The 21,158-nt window shown below is 37.7% G+C and overlaps 1 protein-coding gene across 2 annotated transcripts in view; it reads right to left on the minus strand.

The window, feature by feature from the left end:
- The window catches only part of COMMD1 (copper metabolism domain containing 1), a 152,111-nt gene that overhangs the window by 8,094 nt on the left and 122,859 nt on the right, over nucleotides 1-21,158 (minus strand). The window contains exon 4 of one of the 2 annotated variants that reach the window (XM_057741638.1): nucleotides 20,599-20,812. The exons of the other annotated variant lie outside the window; for it this stretch is intronic. Within the exon in view, the coding sequence (XP_057597621.1) occupies nucleotides 20,792-20,812 (21 nt within the window). The 3' untranslated portion in view covers nucleotides 20,599-20,791. Of the gene's footprint in view, nucleotides 1-20,598; nucleotides 20,813-21,158 lie in introns of those variants that run through there. 2 annotated transcript variants of the gene reach the window in all.

Raw genomic sequence — 21,158 nt, forward strand, 5'->3', positions numbered from 1 at the left:
ATCTATCTATTCCCAGCTTTCTCAATGTGGTTTCTTTTAAGTCATTCATGACAGCACAATTAAGCAGAAATAGGCATAGTTAGAAAGCAACATTTCTCTTAGCCCTTCTTTAGAGGAAACAAATAAAGCTCTGAAAGGAGGGCAAAGGTTGAAATGACTACGGGTAAGAGGACTTTTGAATTCAGAAAATGCTGATTTCGGGAGAAAAAGTTTTGGATGAATTTTTTGAGAGGTTGTGGAGAAAGGGGATTAATTTTGTCGGGTTTCCAGCTAACTCCAAATACAGTACCACTCTGAGGCACTGGAGTTTGGAACCTTCATTTTAACAGTTAAATTTGTGGGGGACACAGTTATCCATCCATAATATCCCCAATGCTTGGAGTATGCTGTGTTATCAGGCATCCTCTACGTGTTTGCAGTTATGATGATGATGTTGATCTCACACATGAATCTAGGCTTGCTGTTCATATTGTACAGAAAAGAATTTCTCATACTCCAGAAACAAGAAAAACACACACACACAAAAGCTGTCTGCTGACTGCTCAGGTTTGCCAGCCCAATTTGGCAGAAGCCATATCTGGCCTCATCCTTATTGAACTCGATTTTGAAATGTCATTTAATCAATAGGGGCTGCCAGAAAGGGGGTTGGAAAATGGCCCAAAAGAAATCTTTCCTAATCCTCACTCCCAGATCCTATTAAGTACCTTGCTTGCCATGCTGTGTCCCAAAGTCCAGCTCTGAAGACTGACTCAGACTCTGGCACAACATTCTGCAAAAGAATATGGGGATGAGGGAATAAGAAAGGATTTCTAGTCACTGCATGAAGCTAGTCACTAGCCTCTCTAGCTCAAATAGTTTACTGCAAACTTCTAGAGGTGGCAGAAAGAGAGGAGACTGAATCTTTACTGTCTAGGATTGAATTCTGGGATCACTTAGGATGCTGGGACCTTTGTTCATATACAAGAACCATTCCTCACATCAACATGTGTTTTACAATTTAGAAAGTCCTTTCACATGCATGATCTACCTCATCTGATCCTTAGAATGGCCCTACAACTTAGAAGAGACCAAGCCAGAGGTAAGGTACTTTGAACAACTGTCAAAGTGACGGACCTTGTCCATCTGACCCCAAGTCAGATCATTTCAGTTATATTTGTCAGGAAGACTTCGTCAGATAATGCAATGGATTTTATGGGTTTTGATACATTTTAGATTCAATTTATGGAGGAAAAGAAAAAAGGCCTCATTTACTTAATATTCCCACAGTTCTAGAAACTACGATTAACAGTTCAGTCCTTTGCAAAAGACAGAACAAGTAGTCAGGCCCTAAATGACAAAGAAAGAGAATTTCTTACTTTGTCACTGTTCATTCAGCAGGCTTTGGGAGTAGTGGAGGGTACAGGAAAAACTGAGGGGGATGCACAGATCATCTCTGAACTCTGGGGGAAAATGAAATGCCTAAACAATGAAATACCTCAATTAAAAAGAAGTTGGCCTGAAAGGCAGGAGTAGGAGAGATTGTGGTGAAAGTGTGATACATTTGAAGACATCAGCAAATGCAAGGGGATACTGAAATTACACTAATGATAAGATTGGGTTGGCCAAAAAGTTCATTCGGTTTTTTTCTATAAGATGTAATGGAAAAACCCGAACAAACTTTCGGCCAACCTAATAATGTTAATAGTAATGGTAACTAACAACAGCTAACATCTATCAAAGACATACAGGATGCCAGGCATAACACTCAGGGCTTCACATGCATTATTTCACATTGGTGAGGAGAATTTTATCCCATTTTACAGATAAGGAAAGATGAGCATCTTATTTAAGGCCACACAGGTAATACGTGGCAGAGCCAGTTTTAACCCAGGTCTGTTAAGTTCAAGCATTTAACCATTTCACAATCCTGAATCACATTCATATATAATAACATAAACACCATTATTAATAGTCACTAAGCACTCGCATGTGGAAGTTAGTCTGTGATTAAGTTAACTTTAACAAAGACTCAAAGGAAAGCTGACTGTGGATAGTAAGATAACCCAGAGTTAATATTCAGAAACATATTAAAGAGACTTCTTATTCTGAGGCAAGATGGCCTTTTTCTATTGACTAATGTGTGGCGCTCCTTGACTGAGACTCCTTCTCCCGGATCACAGTCAGTAGAACCAAAATACCTGCTTAAATCTGGGGTTCTTTCCATCTATAATTAGAAGGAATTCCCAATTCTACCTTGTTATCTAACCCACGAACACCAAATTATTCATCTTGAAAAAAATCACATCAACATTTATAGGCACTTTTGGAATACAAAAAAAAGATGAATATGATCATTTGTTATATGTCAGTTACATCTTAAGTTTTTTAAAAAGGAAAGAGAATGAAAAAGTATTGGGAAAAAGAAAAATATATTAAATTATGAGTTTAAACCTCTAATATCCTTCACATTGGGCCCACATCTACTCTCTGGCCAAGGCAAGGGTAAACAGGACTGGGTGGAGAGAAGGAAAAGAGTGCTCTTGACAATGCCTGAAACAGCATAGTTCACTCATACATAATCGAGGCATGACTGATAATCACCTAAAACAGAGAGTGTAGGCAGCATATGCACTGTTAAAGATAAACAAAACATAAATAATTAGCAAAAATAAATGTTTACTCTATTTTGTAGTTTATTCTTTTGTTAAAAAGAACACATTTACCACTCTACCCAAGATTATGTCAATAAGTCAGAAATATGAACTGAGGGGCCAAAGAAATGGGACAAAAATATTAGCAAAAACAATTAACTATTTTGAAGAAAAGAGAGGCTATGTCCCCAAAGGCGATATAAGAAAAACATCTTGACAGTATGACTTATGTTTCCTCTGTGAAATAACAGTCTATGTTTATCTCCTCAACTTGGTTTGGCAAGTTCTTTGCCAATGGAGAAAGCATGAATAGAATGTGGTCCTCATCTCCTGGCCTTAGTTGTGTTTTGCAGGTTTCTGAAGAATTTTACCAACATTTGCAGAGCATAAGGCATTTAAAAAATTTCATTACATCATTTCAAGTATACAAAAAACATGACAAAAATATGACTCTCCTATACTCTTTCCCCAGATTCACCATTTACTCAGTTATTTACACTTTGCCACACTTGCTTTGCCATTCTCTCTCTCACAACCACTTGAGAGTAAGTAGGGAATGTCACGCCCTTTTATCCCTAAAAATTTTAGTATATATTTCCCTCTCCATATATAGTCATGGTTGTATAATATTGATAAGCACTACTAACCCAGTCTATACTCAAATTTTATCAAATAACTCAATAATGTCCTTTATGAAGTTTTTTTTTCCTGCTTCCAAATCAAACCCACAGTCACACATTGATTGCATTTAGATGTCATGCATCTATAGTCTCCTTTAATCTAGAATAGTTTCTCAGTCAACCTGTCTTGTGTTTCTTGAGTTTGACATTTTTGAAGAATAAGTTAGTTTTTTTTTTAAGAACTGTTATTAAGATACAGTTAACAGACAATAAACAGCATATATTTAGAGTGTACAATTTGGTATCCCAATCTCCCAAATCATTTCCCCACAACCCTCCCTGCTTTCCCCACTTTGTGTCCATAAGCTTGTTCTCTACCTCTGTGTCTCTATTTCTGCCTTGCATATCCTCTTTCATAGTTGTTAGCATTTGCTTTATGTATTGAGGTGCTCCTATATTGGGTGCATATGTATTTATAATTGTTATCGCCTCTTCTTGGATTGAGCCCTTGATCTTTATGTAGTGTCCTTTCTTGTAATATTTTTTTATTTTAAAGTCTATTTTATCTGATATGAGTATTGCTACTCCAGCTTTCTTTTGATTTCCATTTGCATGGAATATCTTTTTCCATGCCCTCACTTTCAGGCTGTATGTGTCCCTAGGTCTGAAGTGGGTCTCTTGGAGACAGCATATATATGGGTCTTGTTTTTGTATCCATTCAGCTAGCTTGTGTCTTTTGGTTGGTGCATTTAGTCCATTTACATTCAAGGTAATTACTGATATGTATGTTCCTATTACCATTTTCTTAATTGTTTTGTTTTTGCTTCTGGAGGTCCTTTTCTTCTCTTATGTTTCCCACTTAGAGAAGTTCCTTTAGCATTTGTTGTAGGGTTGGTTTGGTGGTGCTGAATTCTCTTAGCTGTTGCTTGTCTGTAAAGCTTTTGATTTCTCCGTCAAATCTGAATGAGATCCTTGCTGGGTAGAGTATTCTTGGTTGTAGGGTCTTCCCTTTCATCACTTGAAATATATCATGCCACTGCCTTCTGGCTTGCAGAGTTTCTGCTGAGAAATCAGCTGTTACCCTTATGGGAGTTCCCTTGTATGTTGTCATTTTTCCCTTGATACCTTTAATAATTTTTCTCTGTCTTTAATTTTTGTCAGTTTGACTACTATATGTCTTGGTGTGTTTCTCCTTGGGTTTATCCTGCCTGGGACTCTTTGCGCTTCTTGCACTTGGGTAGCTATTTCCTTTCCCATGGTAGGGAAGTTTTCAACTATAATCTCTTCCAATAGTTTCTTGGGTCCCTTCTCTCTCTCTTCTCCTTCTGGGACCCCTATAATGCGAATGTTGGTGCATTTAATGTTGTCCCAGAGGTCTCTTAGGCTGTCTTCAGTTCTTTTCATTCTTTTTTCTTTATTCTTTTGCGCATCAGTGATTATCACCATTCTGTCTTCCAGGTCACTTATTCGTCCTTCTGCCTCAGTTAATCTGCTATTGGTTCCTTCTAGTGTATTTTCATTTCCGTTATTGTGTTGCATACCTCTGTTTGTTTGCTCTTTAATTCTTCTAGGTCTTTGGTAAACTTTTCGATCTTTGCATCCAGTCTTTTTTCAAAGTCCTGGATCATCTTCACCATCATTATTCTGAATTCTTTTTCTGGAAGGGTGCCTATCTCCTCTTCATTGAGTTGTTTTTCTGGGGTTTTATCCTGTCCCTTCATCTGGTACAAAGTCCTCTGCTTTTTCATTTTCTCTCTCTTTCTGTGGCTGTGGTTTTCAGTTCCACAAGACGAAATACTGCTGATACTGCTTGATTCTGCTGTCTGCCCTCTTGTGGAGGAAGCTATCTAGGAGGCTCCTGGGTGCTTCCTGATGGGAGGGACTGGTGGTGGGTAGGGCTGGGTGGGAGGAGCTCAGTAAGATTTTAATCTGCTTGTCTGCCCATGGGTGGGGCTGTGTTCCCACCCTGGTGGTGGTTTGGCCTGAGGCTACCTAGCACTGGAGCTTACAGGCTCTTTGGCGGGGCTAATGGCAGACTCTGGGAGGGCTCATGCCAATGAGCACTTCCCAGAATCCCTGCTGCCAGTGACCCTGTCCCCTCGGTGAGCCACAGCTGCCCCCCACCTTGATAGGCAACCCTTCAACACCAGCAGGTAGGTCTGGTTCAGTCTCCTATGGGGTCACGGCTCCTTCCCCCTGGGTCCTGGTGAGCACACTTTTTTGTGTGCCCTCCAAGAGTGGAGTCTCTGTTTCCCCCAGTCCTGTGGAGGTCCTGCAGTCAAATCCCACTGGCTTTCAAAGTGTGATTCTCTGGGGATTCCTCCTCCTGTTGCTGGACTCCCAGGTTGGGAAGCCTGACGTGGGGCTCAGAACCCTCACTTTAGTGGGTGGACTTCTGCAGTATAACTGTCCTCCAGCTTGTGAGTCACCCACCCAGCACTTATGGGATTTGATTTTAACGTGATTGCGCCCCTCGTACCATCTCATTGCGGCTTCTCCTTTGTCTCTGGATGTGGGGTGTCTTTTTTTGTGAGTTCCAGTGTCTTTCTGTCCATGATTGTTCAGCAGTTAGTTGTAGTTCTGGTGCTCTTGCAAGAGGGAGTGAGCGCACGTCCTCCTGCTCCACCATCCTGATCCTATCTCTGACTCTTACTAGTTAGTTCATAGAATGTCACTTTGGGTTTGTCTGACGTTTCTTCATGATGAGATCCTACGTATGTGCAAATGCCTATCTATTCCTCAGTTCCTATCCCCAGTGATTAGTGAACATGAGTTCTGAAGTTATACAAGCCTAAACTGAAACCTAAATTAAAACTTCACTGCTTTCTAGCTGTGTGGCTGGCTAGCTAAGTTTCAAATTCCTAATCTGTAAAATATGATTTTTAACAGATTTAATGGATAGGGTTGATGTGAATAGTTAATAAGATAATGCATCCAAAGCAACTTAACACAGTTTGGGTTGGGGTAAATTGTATCTTACACTTCTCTGATTTTACCACAGTATCTCATACTCCAGCAACATTAAAATAATATTGGTTGATTAAGCAGCATCTCTACTGACTCTGTGTTAGAGTTGCCAAGAAGCTGAACTTGTTTAGGGGAGTGCCAAAGAATACCATGACTACAAGCTCAGGTGCAAAGTCTGCCCCTGCCTGTCAATTCTAAGAAAAAAGAAAATACTCAAATCAAGCAATTTCCTTACAGTCAAATTGCAGGATAATTTTAATACTCAGCAATAACACTGAAAAATCAGGAAGTCCACAGTTAAGATGCCATTCTTACTTCATTTCCATAATTCCCTTGCCCATAGTAAGAGGGGCAAGGGAGCTTGTGTGCAGAGCATTTCCAATCTATTGTTTTAATATGATAATCTCATCCTCCCCACCTTCTCTTTGAAGACACCAATAAAATTATTCTATTCATGGTAAATCACTCTTCTATGTCAGAGATTAAAACAAAGCAAAAAAAAAAAGAAAGGATTATAGTAGCTGAACCAATTCTTCAAAATACACAAATATAAATTCACTTCTGAGATCTGGAATCGAATTTAATTGGTATTTTTCTATGTTACTATCTCAAATATTTCATCGTTTTTCTGTTTTCCCCCCTCTGTCAATTAGAACTTCAAATGAAAGTCAAATGATCCCTAGAAGGAAAAAAACAAAATGAAACAAACAAGAAAATTCCTGTGTCCCACATTTCAAACTGCGAGGAGGAGCCTCTAGCAAAGTAAATGGAAAATTAGGTTTTCATCACGGTGCTGAAATGAGGGTTTACATCTGTAGTCTGAAGAGATAAAAGAAAATTTTATTTTATTTTATTTTTCTCTTTTGGCTGTACTGTGTGGTATGCAGGATCTTAGTTCCCCAACCAGGGGTCGAACCCTCGCCCCCTGAAGTGGAAGCTCAAAGTCTTAACCGCTGGATCGCTAGGGAATTCCCAGATGAAAAAAAATTTTTTTAATTAATTAATTTATTTTTATTGGCTGTGTTGGGTCTTTGTTGTTGCGTGTGGGCTTTCTCTAGTTGTGGTGAGCAGGGGCTACTCTTCATTGTGGTGCATGGGCTTCTCATTGCAGTGGCTTCTCTTGTTGCAGAGCACAGGCTCTAGATGTATGGGCTTCAGTAGTTGTAGCACAAGGGCTCAGGACCTGTGGCTCACGGGCTTAGTTGCTCCACAGCATGTGGGATCTTCCTGGACTAGGGATCAAACCTGTGTTCCCTGCATTGGCAGGCAGATTCTTAACCACTGCGCCACCAGGGTGGTCCCTCAAAAGAAAATTTTAATGCGTAGTCTTTATCTTCATCAATGAAGAGTAAAAATACATAGTATGAACATCAAGACAGAACTTCCAATAATTCTGTCATTTATAGGACAGAGGCCCTAAGTCTGAGTCTGCCTTCAAGAAACAGATTAAAATGAACTGCTTTAGAAATGGGAATTCTCAACTGGAAGTTAAGTCTAAACATATGACAATAATGATGCTATTATCTGAAGGTCACTATTAACCTCTGTTCCTTAGGATGTAATGACTCATAATTGGAAATTTCCAGAAAGTAATATATACTTTTGCATACATCTTTAAATTCAGGGAGAAAAGCACTTCTCAGCCACTCTACTGCATCACCCATTAAGATCTTACTCGGTATTTAGTTTAAAAGTTCAGCATATTTAAAACATTTTGAAGGTTAGGGTTAGAAAGGAGTATGTAAATGCATTTAAAGCCTGCCATTTTATACTCAGTTTTCCTCTCCCTCTATAGGAAAATCAAGAAATGAGACCCGCCATCATTACACATGGAACCCAAAGCAATATTATGAAGGGAAAAAAAATCACTGGTTTGAGAGTTAGGCAATCTGAATTTAGATATGGCTCCACTATTAACAGCTGTGTGACCTTGGGAAAGTCATCTAATTTTCTCATTTTGGTTTCCAAATCTAGAAAATGGGAAAATAATATCTATCTTATAGGACTGTTATAAAGACTAAATAAGACAGCACATATGCAAGCACCCAGCACTGTTTTGTGTGAAACAGACTCTCAATAAATGTTCGTCTCTCTTTCTACCCTGTTACACATATCCTGTCCCCTGACACTTTAAAAAGAGTTCCGCTAAACACTTTACAGCTCTGTTTTCTTCAGAACAGGCACTTGGCTCTTAATAATGACAAACAGTCATGTGAAAGACTCCTGCGACATAACATTGCCCTGGAGAAACAAAAAAGTTCTCACATTGGGAAACAGCACCAACTGCTTCAGGCTATCAGTAAATCAACTCCTGCATGTTTTTACAGTGTTACTTAACATCCTGAGAGCTTTGTGCTCTTTCAGCACACTTTCTTCTCCCTGCAAGGATCAGGCACACTATTCGCCCTCTTTTCCCTTCTTAATAGAGGTCTTTATTTGACAAGACCACCCAATGGATTCAAATATTAGGAATTAGAAAAGGCCAGGCTCAACCATGAAGAAACTGGCAAAGTCTCAGGACTAAACAGTAAGCCCTTCTTAAACTTTCAGAATCTGAATTTTTGTGTTTTCTGTTCTCGGAAATAGCAGACTTGCTGATGCAATGGTTCAAACATGTCTGTGTATTTCCCTCACCTGCATTATCACAGAACTCTTACCATGTAGAAGACTTCTTGCTGAAGTCCAGAATCTTAGACTCTGCTTGTAACCCAATAAAGCAATGCTTCCCAACCTCTCCCACTTTATGGTATAGATAGACCTTAAAACGGGACACTTCTGAACTAAAGGGACTTGAAAGTGTTGATGGCTACAAAGGGTCAAATACAAGCAGCATTGAGAGAAAAGGTATACAAAGATAAACCTATTTGCCACTGTCAGCGATTTTTATCACATGAACATAATTGTTTCAACTCCAAGCTGCTCTAGGTCAATGTCCACATTCCTTCACAGGGTTGACCACCCCTACCAGACCTAAAGGAAAAAGTGGATGTCAGAAAAACAACCAACATTTGATGCAGGGCAGCAGCTTCTCAATGTAAAGATCATAAAACACTAAGTCAGTGAATTAGGCATGAGATGCTTATTGATGTCTTATATCTGCTAGGTAGAGTTCTAAACACTGAAGATTCAGTGGTAAGCAAGATGGAGGCTCTGCCCTTGAGGAGCTAACATTCTAATGGGAAAAAAGGCAATAAATTAAAACAATTTAAAAGGCAATTTCACTAGATCATGTAGATCAATATTTTTGATCGACAGTAGACATGTAGATCAAGACTTTTGACATTCGGGAATTCCCTGGAGGTCTAGTGGTTAGGACTCTGAGCTTTCACTGCCGAGGGCCCAGGTTCAATCCCTAGTCAGGGAACTAAGATCCCACAAGCTGCAAGGTGCGGTCAAAAAAAGAAAAAAGACCTGACATTCTGAGAAAACCATCAGCCACTTTCCAGGTAGTTTACTCAAGGAGGTAAAGAGGATTGAATAAATTATAAGAGGCTGACCCAGTTCTAAAATTCAATTCTCACATTATCGTCTCCTTGCTATGGACTTAGCGTCATTGCCCCTGTCCTTTGGTAACACATACAAAAGCAGGATTAGATCATTCATAGGAAGATAATGAAGACCCAGACAGTATAAAATTACAGAGCACAAGACCAGAAATCGCAAGATCTAGGATCTCCTTCCAATTCTATCACTTAATATTCATGTAAACTTAGGTAATTCACTTAAACTCCCAGAGCCTGGTGTTCTTCATCTATTGTATCCAACTTTGTAGGGGTTTTAGGAAATTTAAATGAAGCAATAAAAGAATGTATTTAAAACACTGGGAAAATACCAACCATTATTACCTAATCAAGATATTTATAGGAAGGCACATGAGAAAAGCAACAGTAACTACATTTTTAAGGCCAAAACGAATCCTTACTCCTGTATATTAGCTCTTTTGAAACCTTTGCTTCCATTCCATTGTCCCAAAGGGCTCACTCTTTGAAGGAAATGGATCCTAAAAAGTGATATCAAGTCTCAGACAGCCTTCTTAGTGATTATTCCCTATTCTGAGCCAACGTCAGAACGTTACTTTCTGAAAAGGCATTTCATTTCTTGGTAACTTATCCCATGGTTAAATAGTCTTACTTTCTGAGTTATTTTCAATGATTATTGTCAATTAGGAGGTAGGAAGCAAATATGAAGTCATCTCTTTTAGCTGTTAAGACACAGACTATCAAAGACCTTGATAATCTCTCTTTTCTTCTTGGAAGACTATCCTTTCATTTTCCTTGGCTATCTTCATAAACATCATTTTAAATTCAATTGCTTATGGGGCAGAGGGCCAAGTAGAAAGCCAAAGCAGGCTGAGGCAATATGGGGAGAGAGTGAAGAGTGGTGGGATTAAAGTGGTGAATGCAAGTATCATTTAAAGGGATAATAATTTCTCAGCTCTCAAGTATTATTTGCAGAAAAGTGGGCCCAGTGTTGACCAATCTTTGTTATTTCAAAAAATTCAAGAAACTACATTTTTGTGTGCCACCCCTGAAATTTTTATTTGCAAAATGCTCAGTCACCTGGGGTAACCATAAATTCATAGTGCATATGTCTCCTGCCAGTGAAAAGATGAGTCATTTATCTTAAAAGTATTTATTTGTGTTGATATATAATTTACATTACTTTGATTTACGGAAGTAAATATTAAGCTGGGCCTTGCAAGCTAGAGATAGAAGAGAGGATCTTTCAGGCAAACATTATGTGCAGAGACATTGGGGGAGAAACTTACCTGCATGTTGTGGGGAGGAAGGAGAATGGATAGACTCGTTTAGGTAAAAAAGAGAATTCCTTTAGAGAAGGAATGGGATGCAGATAGGAAAAAATTGTGAAAGACCTTGAATTCTAGAGTAAAGACTCAAGATTTTAATAGATAACCTTTAAAAGATAAAGGCCATGATTGGAGGGGAAATCATTGCATTTCATACCTTGCCAAGACTTAACATGTTGCTACTCTTCACATCTTTTTCAAAATAGAGGGAAAGGCTGAGTGCTGACCCATAGAACTTGGAGTTTTGAAAAATTCCCACATGAATGCCAGTTTAACCAACCACACTATAAGTCAATTCTTTGGGCACTGTGGTGGTCAAGGTTTTCAAAGCAAAAATTAAATGGCTATTTCTTTCTGATCAATAAAAACATTTAGAATTTAAAACTCAAAGAAAGGGTTACTGGACAGTTTGGCAACATTGTCAGGTTAATCATCAGACAGACTGCCTGTCAGCCGGCAAGAAGCTGGACAGGGAAGGCTGGACTCATAAAATTCTTCCACCAGGGCACTAGCCCCTGAACTATTCACCTACATTCAACATGTAGAGACATGCCTCTGGCAGCTCCTGTTTCACCCTCAGAGCCATTTCTCTTTTCTTCTGCAACAAATTATGGGGCTCTTAGTCCAACTGATATTCTCAGTAATGTTCCTGGAGACAAATGGCCAAAAGAATAGAGCTATGGACTTTCACCATGACCTGTGATACTAAAATACCAAACTAAATGGGCTTTGTTCTTTTAGACTAAACATCCTAGAAAGCAGACTTGAAAAGATCATATACACATAACTAAGGAACTTAAACTTTATCACAAAGGTAATGCAAGAACCATTAATGATTTTTGGCCTGATAAATATCATTATCAGAAGATTTTAAGGAGCACTAACCTGCTAGTACTATTCAAGGTGGCCTGAAGTAGGGAGAAAGACCAAAAATAGGGAGACTCACTTAAGCAAATGCACAGAGTTGGGAATGAGCATGGTAGGTCTGTTGGACAGTGAGGAGGCCAGGTTGGGCCTCTCAGGACTTATGAAACCATCAGGAACTGTTATTACTCTCTCTCACGTACACACAAACTCACACAAAGACACGTGCGCACCCCACCGTCCCATCTTAGTTCTAGTCTCTTCTTCCCAGAAAACAAATTCTGCAATGTACACATGACCAATAATTACTACCCTAATGCAAACTCTATGTGACCTCTCAGCTACAATGCTCATCACCATCTGGCAGCTTCCCTACATTAATAAGTTGAAAATCCTGAAAAGAATCTATCTCAACCCAAAACATGGGTTCTGCCTGAGCAGAACCTGTTATATCAAACCACGTCACAAATGCCTGTTTACCCTATGGATGGGCAATCCTTGTTCAGGGTTCCCTCTGATCTAATTAACTGGGGGTCAGTGGGTAGGGATGAAAAGCCAGCATGGTTTACCACTCGCATAACAAGGTCTATAGGGAAAGTCGTTTCTCTCAAGTTAGTTGGCAGGATAGTACAGGCAATGATAGACATTTTTTGCTATAGCTTGGGAAGAGCAGAAAATAAGCTGCCCTAGGGAGAGCACAGAGAACTTTTAAAGCCAAGTGGATGTGACGGTCATTTAAGATTAGCAAACGTAAAATTAACTGGTACCCAATGGAAACAAATTGTTCATTTGACTAAATATGATGCCTGTGTATGTGTGCACCCTGATTCAAGCAAACTACCATATATGTAAAAAAAAAACCTTAGTTTCACACAAGTGAAAAATGATTGTTCATTTTCTAAAGTTTTTTAAAATTAGCATTTAAATATAATCCCTAATGCTGAAAAATTTTTAAAGTTTAAAAATTTTGATGTTTATGATTTTCTAAGAACTTATATTATTTAGCACAAATAACATTTCAAAAATTATTTCTAAGTTGAATAAATTCTATTTAGATTTAATACTTATATATTACTATGTAATCTGAAACCCAAAATAATCAATACAAATCCTAAACAAAATTAGCATAGGCAAGGACTGTGATAGATAAGCAAGGATTTAAAAAGAAATGTAAACTCAAAGCAAGCAATTTAGCCCATACTCTGTCATACAGAAATAGATTTTCTGTATTTCTTAGCATTTTGTACAATTCTTAATCTGCTATATTGTATATATTTGCTTTCTTTACATGACTGTTTCCTGAAACTAGAAAATAGACTATGTCTGTTTCCAGTTGTACCTCTAGCACCTAGAATTGTGCCTGGCACATAGCAGGCACTTCTAAATTATAAAGAGCAGCTAGTGGGAAGGACAGAAGAATGGAACAAACTAAGGGAAGTTTTGAATTCTGTCAGCCTGTATTAATGTTCTACAACAATTTCACAGGCAAGAATACAGGTAGAATACATACTTTAAAATTTTAAATGTTTAGAATAGTTTACTATGGACAATAGAAGAATCCATTTCTATCTACACTGCTGATTTCAGGAAACACATCCAAAGACAGCAAATTTTTCATGAGTTTTTACCACCTGTGAAACAAAATTATTTGTTCTAGTCATTTTTTAGGAGTAGTAGGAAGATGAATCAATTTAAGAAATTGATTTGCTCAATGAATTACAGAATTCCAGTAAAAGTTGTGTTCTATATACAGTCCCCACTGACAACAAGCTCACGATTGTACGAGAGATGTATAACTACAATTCAAAATAAAATGTCAAGGATGTAATAGAAGACGGTTTAGCCCAGGTATTACGAATGTATATACAAGAGGGATATTAAGTCTAACTAGAAGAATTAAAGAGATTCATGAAGGAAATGGCATATGTATTAGGATTTCTGCAGAAAGAAACAGTGATATTTTGAAGTAGAGGGAACAGCAAAAGTATAAAATTAGTGCAGAGTTTTTGTATAAAGTTTTAAAGTGTAGTCTGATGGAAGAAGAGTCAGGATGGGATACAGCCACAATGAGATTTCATAGTAAAGCATTTGGATGTAATATCTAATTCTATTAGGAAGGAGAGCCATTCCAGAGGAGTTACATGGTCAGGCGTATATTTCAGGAAGCAGTGCAGAAGACTAGAGAGGCAAAAGATTAGAGATCAGGTGAAGAGGGCCTGATCTAAGGCAGTGCCCATGGGAATAAATGGATAGATGGGTACACAAAAAACTGTAGACATACAGAACTAGGTAACCAAATGGATTGGAGGTGAGGGAGAGAAAAGTGATGAAGATCACTAATATTTCCAGCCTGGTTGGTAAGTATGATGGTGATGCCATTAACTGAAACAGGAAACGAGAGAGAGAAATATGTTTAAAGTAAGAATAACACACATTCGTGTGTAGAAATTTCTTTATTCAAAAGTTAACAATATTAATAATCTGCACCCTAAATAGGTTTTGGATGCTAGACGTACTATCTAGTCCCGGAGAACCTTCAAGAACAAAATGTTATACACACTGAAAACATTTAGGTGATAAATAATAAATGATAGTGTGTCCATTGTTCTTTGTAATGTCTTAAATATTTTTGATAAGAGGGACCATCCTTAACAATTTACTAAGCACCCAATAGAAATGTTTAGTTGAGTATGAGATACACTAACCAGAAGAGACTAAAATTTTCATTTCAGGTTTTTATCTTTTGACTAGAAAAAATTTCAAACTACATAATAATAATCTTTATAGTTCTGAAAAGAACAATTGTGGACTTAGAGTGGTCTAGAAAGATTAAGAAATAGTTTTTTTTTTAATTAATTAATTAATTTTATTGGCTGTGTTGGGTCTTCGTTGCTGCTTACAGGCTTTCTCTAGTTGCGGCAAGCAGGGGCTACTCTTCGTTGTGGTGCGTGGGCTTCTCATTGCGGTGGCCTTTCTTGTTGCAGAGCACAGGCTCTAGGCGCGTAAGCTTCAGCAGTTGCGGTACATGGGTTCAATAGTTGTGGCTCACAGGCTCTAGAGCGCAGGCTCAGTAGTTGTGGCGCACGGGTTTAGTTGCTCTGCGGCATGTGGTATCTTCCTGGGGCAGGGCTTGAACCCGTGTCCCCTGCATTGGCAGGGGGAGTCTTACCCACTGCACCACCTAGGAAGTCCTAAGAAACAGCTTTTAAAATTCATCACTACTTTTTCCTTTAGCTACACTTGGAGCAGGTCTCTAACCCTTTAAAGACCACAAACTACATGTGTAAATTAGGGTAATATTAATTGCCTGCCTACTTCAGAGAACATTTGAGAATTGTGAGATAATGTTCTTGTAGCTCTCTGAACTGCACAGATCAAAGGCCTTAATTATCAATGATCAGTGGGATTATTCTGATGTCATTTTTCCTACCTCAGGTTTACCTAAAGTCTGTGCTTGGATAAGGCTATAAAACTTTAAAAAATACTTTAGATATAACTCTTGGCTTATCTAATCTAGATTTAGGCCAGTTGCAATAATTACAGAGCCTACATAGAACATTTAAAAGAATATTAGTCGGACAAGACTAATATAAAAATAATGCATATAAAAATAATGGTTGCCATCTAAAGAAAAGAAAACCATTTAGAAAACAACTGAGAGTGGTATATTTTCAACTAATCACAAAAAAGATAACATGAGCCTTTTTGAGATGTCAAAAGTGTATATTTTAATAACGAATTAGGAAGTCATTGTATAAGCTACCTGCTCTGCTGACTTATAACAATGGAAGCTGTGTTTAGAGCTGACCCTATAAAGAAAAACAAAACAAAACCAATCCAGAAACCATTCAAAGTTTTAAATTTGTCTTATGTAGGAGAGAATAGAGATATTTAATGAAATTTTAAAAGTCAGAATTTCAGTAGCCAATCAAATTGAATACTTTGAGTGCAATGTGTCCATTAATGAATGATCAACAGATAGGAATGGCTTCATGAAAAACAAAATCCTTTTTGTCTCCAGTACCTGGGACTATTCTGTTATTTCCTCCTTTCTGGCAACACCTTTCCCTCTACAACACTCTACATCCTAAAAATTTCTGTTTAAAAACTTACCTATGAACTTGACAAAAATGTCCAATCTAAATCTAATCAAATCTCTAGACTTAATTATTTTACAGGAAACACAGGAACAAAAAGAACAAGTTAAATGACACATGAGGAAGTATCAATAGTAAGATATCCAGAAAGTGAGACATCCTACAAGAACACTGACTTAGACAGGATGGGAGGAAAAGGGAAGGAAACGGGAAGGAAATGGGAAGGGAAGGGAAGGAAAGAAGAAAAGGTGGTAGTACTGCTCTAGATCAGAAACTGGCAAACTTCAGCCCATGGGCCAAATGTGACTTGCCCCTGTTTTGTTTTGGGTTTTTCGGTTTTGTTTTGTTTTAAAGTTTCACTGGAAAAGAGGCTCACTCGTTTTCAGGTTGTCTATGGCTGCTTTAGCACTATAATGGCAGAGCTGACTAGCTGTGACAGAGACCATATGGCCCACAAAGCCTAAAATATTTATTTATCCAGGCAGATCTTTACAGAATAAAACTTACCAACCCCTGCTCTAGATTATCAGAAATTAAAGGGACACAAAACAATGCAATATAAGAACATTTATTTGACCCTGGTTCAGGTAGTAGCAAAGTCACATTTAAAACTGAAAAAAAAAAAAAGTCTTTGTTTTGTTCTTCAGCATCACAGAGAAACAAAAAATTCAGCATCACAAATCATACATACAAACAAATACATTCAAACTTTTGGAATCTGGTCATTTGGGGAGGGGGGATCCCTATATCCAATTCTTAACCTTCTACCCAGTGATAAGTTCCACTAAATTAATGGAAACAAGGTTAATTTTGAGGTCTAATGATGAGTGTCTGCAATACATAATAGATTTAAAATTTCTATAATATAAAAAGCTTTTATAAGTTGATAAAGAAATCATAAACAATCCAATAGAAAAAAACAAAACAGGCATAGGGTGTATATAGGCAGTTAATAAGAGTTTCCAGATGTCTAAGAGACATGTGACAACAGACTCAACCTCGCTAGTGGACAATGAAATACAGAATAAAGCAACAATGGGGTATCGCTTTTTTAAAATCCAAGGTAAGAAAAATTAAAGAATAACATTCAGGGATGGTAAAGACACAGGCAAAAAAGAAATCTTATGTGTTGCTGGCAGAAGTGTGAATTATTACAACCTTTTAAAACGTGATCTAGCAATAGCTATTAAAAGTTAAGACACACACACCCCTTGCAACAGATTCTCTACTTTTAGAACTTTTTCACAGAAACAAAAGCACCAGTATATAAGGACATATATACATTCATAAGGATATATTTTTGCTAACATATGTAGTGACAGAAATAGCAATTAAAAACAACAAAGTGGAAATATCTTGAACACCATTAACAGGAGAATACTTGACTAGGATGTGGAGTATTATGCACCTATTAAAAAAAGAGTGATTTATGCCTGTACCTACTGACCTGAAAAGTTGTCCATGATCTATTTAGCAGTAAAGCAAGTTGGCAGAATAATGTGTAGAATATAATCCAATTTTGATAAAAACATCCAACTATTCCTCAAAACCTCGTAAGTATGATTATGTTTGTATTTACAAAGAAGGCAATGTGAAAGAATACTACTATTGGCAAAATTGGGGGATATGTCATTAAATGTTTACATATTTTTGTATTTTTCACTAGTTTTGTGAATTTTTTTGTAATTTTTGAAATTAATTAATTAGATTAATAAAATTTACTTGAGAAGGGAGTCCTTTTTCCCATTTAGTGACTGTTTAAAGAGAGTTGGGACTACCAAGCATTCCTCTGCTGGACGTCAATTGCGTCAACCTCCACTAATACTGCTGTCAAGTCTGTATATGCAACTTCTCCCCTGACCACAACCCAAATATACATCTCAGGCACCAATTAACATACACCAAGTGCACAGGTTATTCACTTAATCAAAACACAGTTATTTACAGCCAGCTCTATTGGGCATTAGACAGAACAGTGAGTAAGACAGACACAATGCTAGTTCTGGCATTCCTTGGAAGCATATTCTTTATGTGACAGGTATGGTGTGAGGGCAAATCACACAGAATGCCAGCCATTTCTGCAAGAAGAAATCCGAGGTGCACAGCTATTTACATTTTCCAGGAAGCAGAAGGTACTGACTTCAGACCTTTTGTAAAGATCATATTCAGACAGTTATTACTTTTCAATGCTTCACATTCCATCATTCCCTACTTATTTAAATGCTGCATGAAAAGCTCTATGTACCAATTCTCAGTGAATCTCCAGGTTCATTCAGTTTTTTTTCTTTTTCTGTTGATGTTTGACAAAGGCATAAGCAGAAAGAATTTTGCTTTGGAAAGATCTCTTTTTAAAATCAGGTCTCCAGGAATATAGTGTGAAGGAAAAATGGTTTGTTTCTGAGCTCTTACCATGTACACACTAGGAACAGGAAAGTAGTAACACTAGGTCCTTGTCTTTACAGAATTTGCAATCTCCTAGAGGACACTGACACATAAACAGATCCGTGCATAAAGTGAAGTACAATAGGGATATGTGTGGGAGATTACACACATAACAAAGATAACTCTGTTTGGTAGGCTAACTCTAGTTTGCCATTAATAAAAACATCAGAAAATCCCCATTTGAGAGAGAAAAATACCTTCATTTAAAGTTTTTTTTTACCTTTGGTCAATCACCTCTCAAAATAGGAAGAGGGGATTAATTTGGTTAATCCTGAAGTCATCTTTCCATTTAAAGGACAGATACTGTACAATATCACTTATATGTGAAATCTAAAGAAGCCAAAGTCATAAAAAGCCGAGTGAAATGGTAATTTCCAAAGGACTGGGGGGTGCGGGAAGGATAGGACAAGATGTCTTTTAAGGGTACAAACTTGCAACAAATAGTAAATAATTCCTAGAGATCTAATGCACAGGATAGTAAATACAGAAAACAATATTGTATTATAATCATCAAGCTTGCTAAGAAACTAAATCTCAATTATTCCAGCTACTAAAAAGAAATGATAATTATGTGATGTGATAAAGGTGCTAATGAGCACTACAATGGTAATCATATTACCATATATAAATGTATCAAATCAACACACTGTACCCTTAAATTTAAGTTATATGTCAATTATATGTCAATTTTTAAAATTCACTATTTGTTTCTTTTATAATATTAACTCTAACAAGTATATCTAACAAAATAAAATTAATTTTGTAATTCTTTTACAAAATTGGAACAATGAATATTTTCCCCAATCTTAAACCAAATTAGATATGTATGGCTAGCTAGTGTTTAAACAACACAAAACTGAACTTGTCTCATAAGAATTATTCTTAGCAAATAGTACATGTAAAATTATTTTTATTCTCCAGAGGTAAAAAAGCTCTCCACTCTTCTTCTCATCCAGTAAACAGATGTTCCTCAATTTTCTGGCTCTGGATTTCCCATCTCCTTAACTCCCTCTCTGGGTAAATGTGAACCAGCTCAACGCCATGACAATCAACTCTCTGCAGATTACTTTCAGATTAATAATTTTGCCCTGAAACATCTCCTGAGCACAGTTCCTATGTTTCTAACTATATGCTAGGCATTGCCACAAAGCCTTCATGCTAGTGCCTTAAATCTAATATGTGCCCCAAAATGAATTCTGATGCCACACAATCCTGGTTTGAAATCCTAATTCTACCACTTATTAGCTATGAGACCATGGGTAAATTACTTAAATTCTCCAAGCCTGTTTTCTCCCCTGTAATACGCAGATATGAGTAGTTCCTTCTGCAAAGGCTTGTTACTATGTCTATATAAGATAATGCATGTAAAGACACAAGCACAGTGCCTGACAAACAGAAATTACTCAAAATATGTTAGCCATTTTCTCTTTTAAATTTGCTCTTCACCCTGTTTTCTTTTATTTCTCCAAATAGTATCATTATCCTGCCAGTCCCAATCTCAAATTCCCATGGTCCCCTTTGACAACCTCCTTCTTCTTGTGGCTAACATCCAATTAGTTGTCAGATATTTCAATTCTGCCCAAATAAATCCAATTGAAATCAACAAACATTTATGGATTGCCCACTATGTTTATAGGCACTGTGCTAATGTGTATGGAGTAAGAGTAAGACATAGAACCTACCTTTAAGAATGGGCTAGGAGTTATAAGCATGAGGCCAGGTGAGCAGGATTATAACAAATAAAGAATGGGGTATGAATTCCAGCTCTTCCCATGAAGGCTTGGGAAATTTATGTGGGGAATTCGTTTAGCCAGTTTCATTTTGTTCAACTATGAAGTGGGAGTTACAATGCTTGCCTCACCTGATTATATCCGGAGTTAACTGAGATGGCATAGACAAAGGGCTCTCCCGCTTTTTTTTTGTTTGTTTTCAACTCAGAGGTTCCTTAAAGATCAAGCTGCACAATGGAGGTAGGAGGGTGGGGGGGAGGGGCAGGAGGGTAAGGATTGTGATAAACTACTGAGATTTCTAAACTGCCTTTTAAAGGGGACGGCCACTATTCCATTGCAGCCAAATATTGCTATGTAGGAACACAGGCCAGTGATACATATTTTTTTATTTTAAGACGAGTCAGAAAGTTCACATTAATGTGAACTCTCCAGCTTTTTTGTTTTTAAACACTGGCATGTAATTTAAAAAAAATTTTTTTAAGGGTGCACCAATATAACACCTGCTAAAACCTATAAGTCACCAATTTGCAATCTATGACAATGGCTCAGAGGGAAGGAAGAAGCTGCAAATACAGTTCCCTTGCTAGAAGCTTCGAAGACTTGGTGAGAGTGGAGAGTAATGTTTTTGGTTTCATCACTTGGTTCTTAGTTTTCCCTGTGCAGGGAAAATGGTAAGAGACAAAACAGAGAAGACAAATTAGATACTATTGTTAACAGACAACACCAGACAGAAACAGACAGCAAAGGCCTTGAATACCATTTAACTCTCTGGATCAGGCATGTTGTATAATACAGATTTGACTGGTCTTCCGTGCCTGGTTCCCGCGAGACAGCATCTAAACCCCTGGGATTTCCCCATTGATAGGAATGTCTTGTTATTTATGGTGGGCTCTGATAGTTTACAATGAAGAGGTGACTCATAGATAGCTTATGCTAAAAAGATGACTCAGGATGGGGTCAGACCAAGCAGGAAAGATCAACCATGTGATCAGAGGGTTGAC

This window comes from Hippopotamus amphibius, chromosome 7 (assembly GCF_030028045.1).
Source record: "Hippopotamus amphibius kiboko isolate mHipAmp2 chromosome 7, mHipAmp2.hap2, whole genome shotgun sequence".
NCBI lineage: Eukaryota > Metazoa > Chordata > Mammalia > Artiodactyla > Hippopotamidae > Hippopotamus > Hippopotamus amphibius.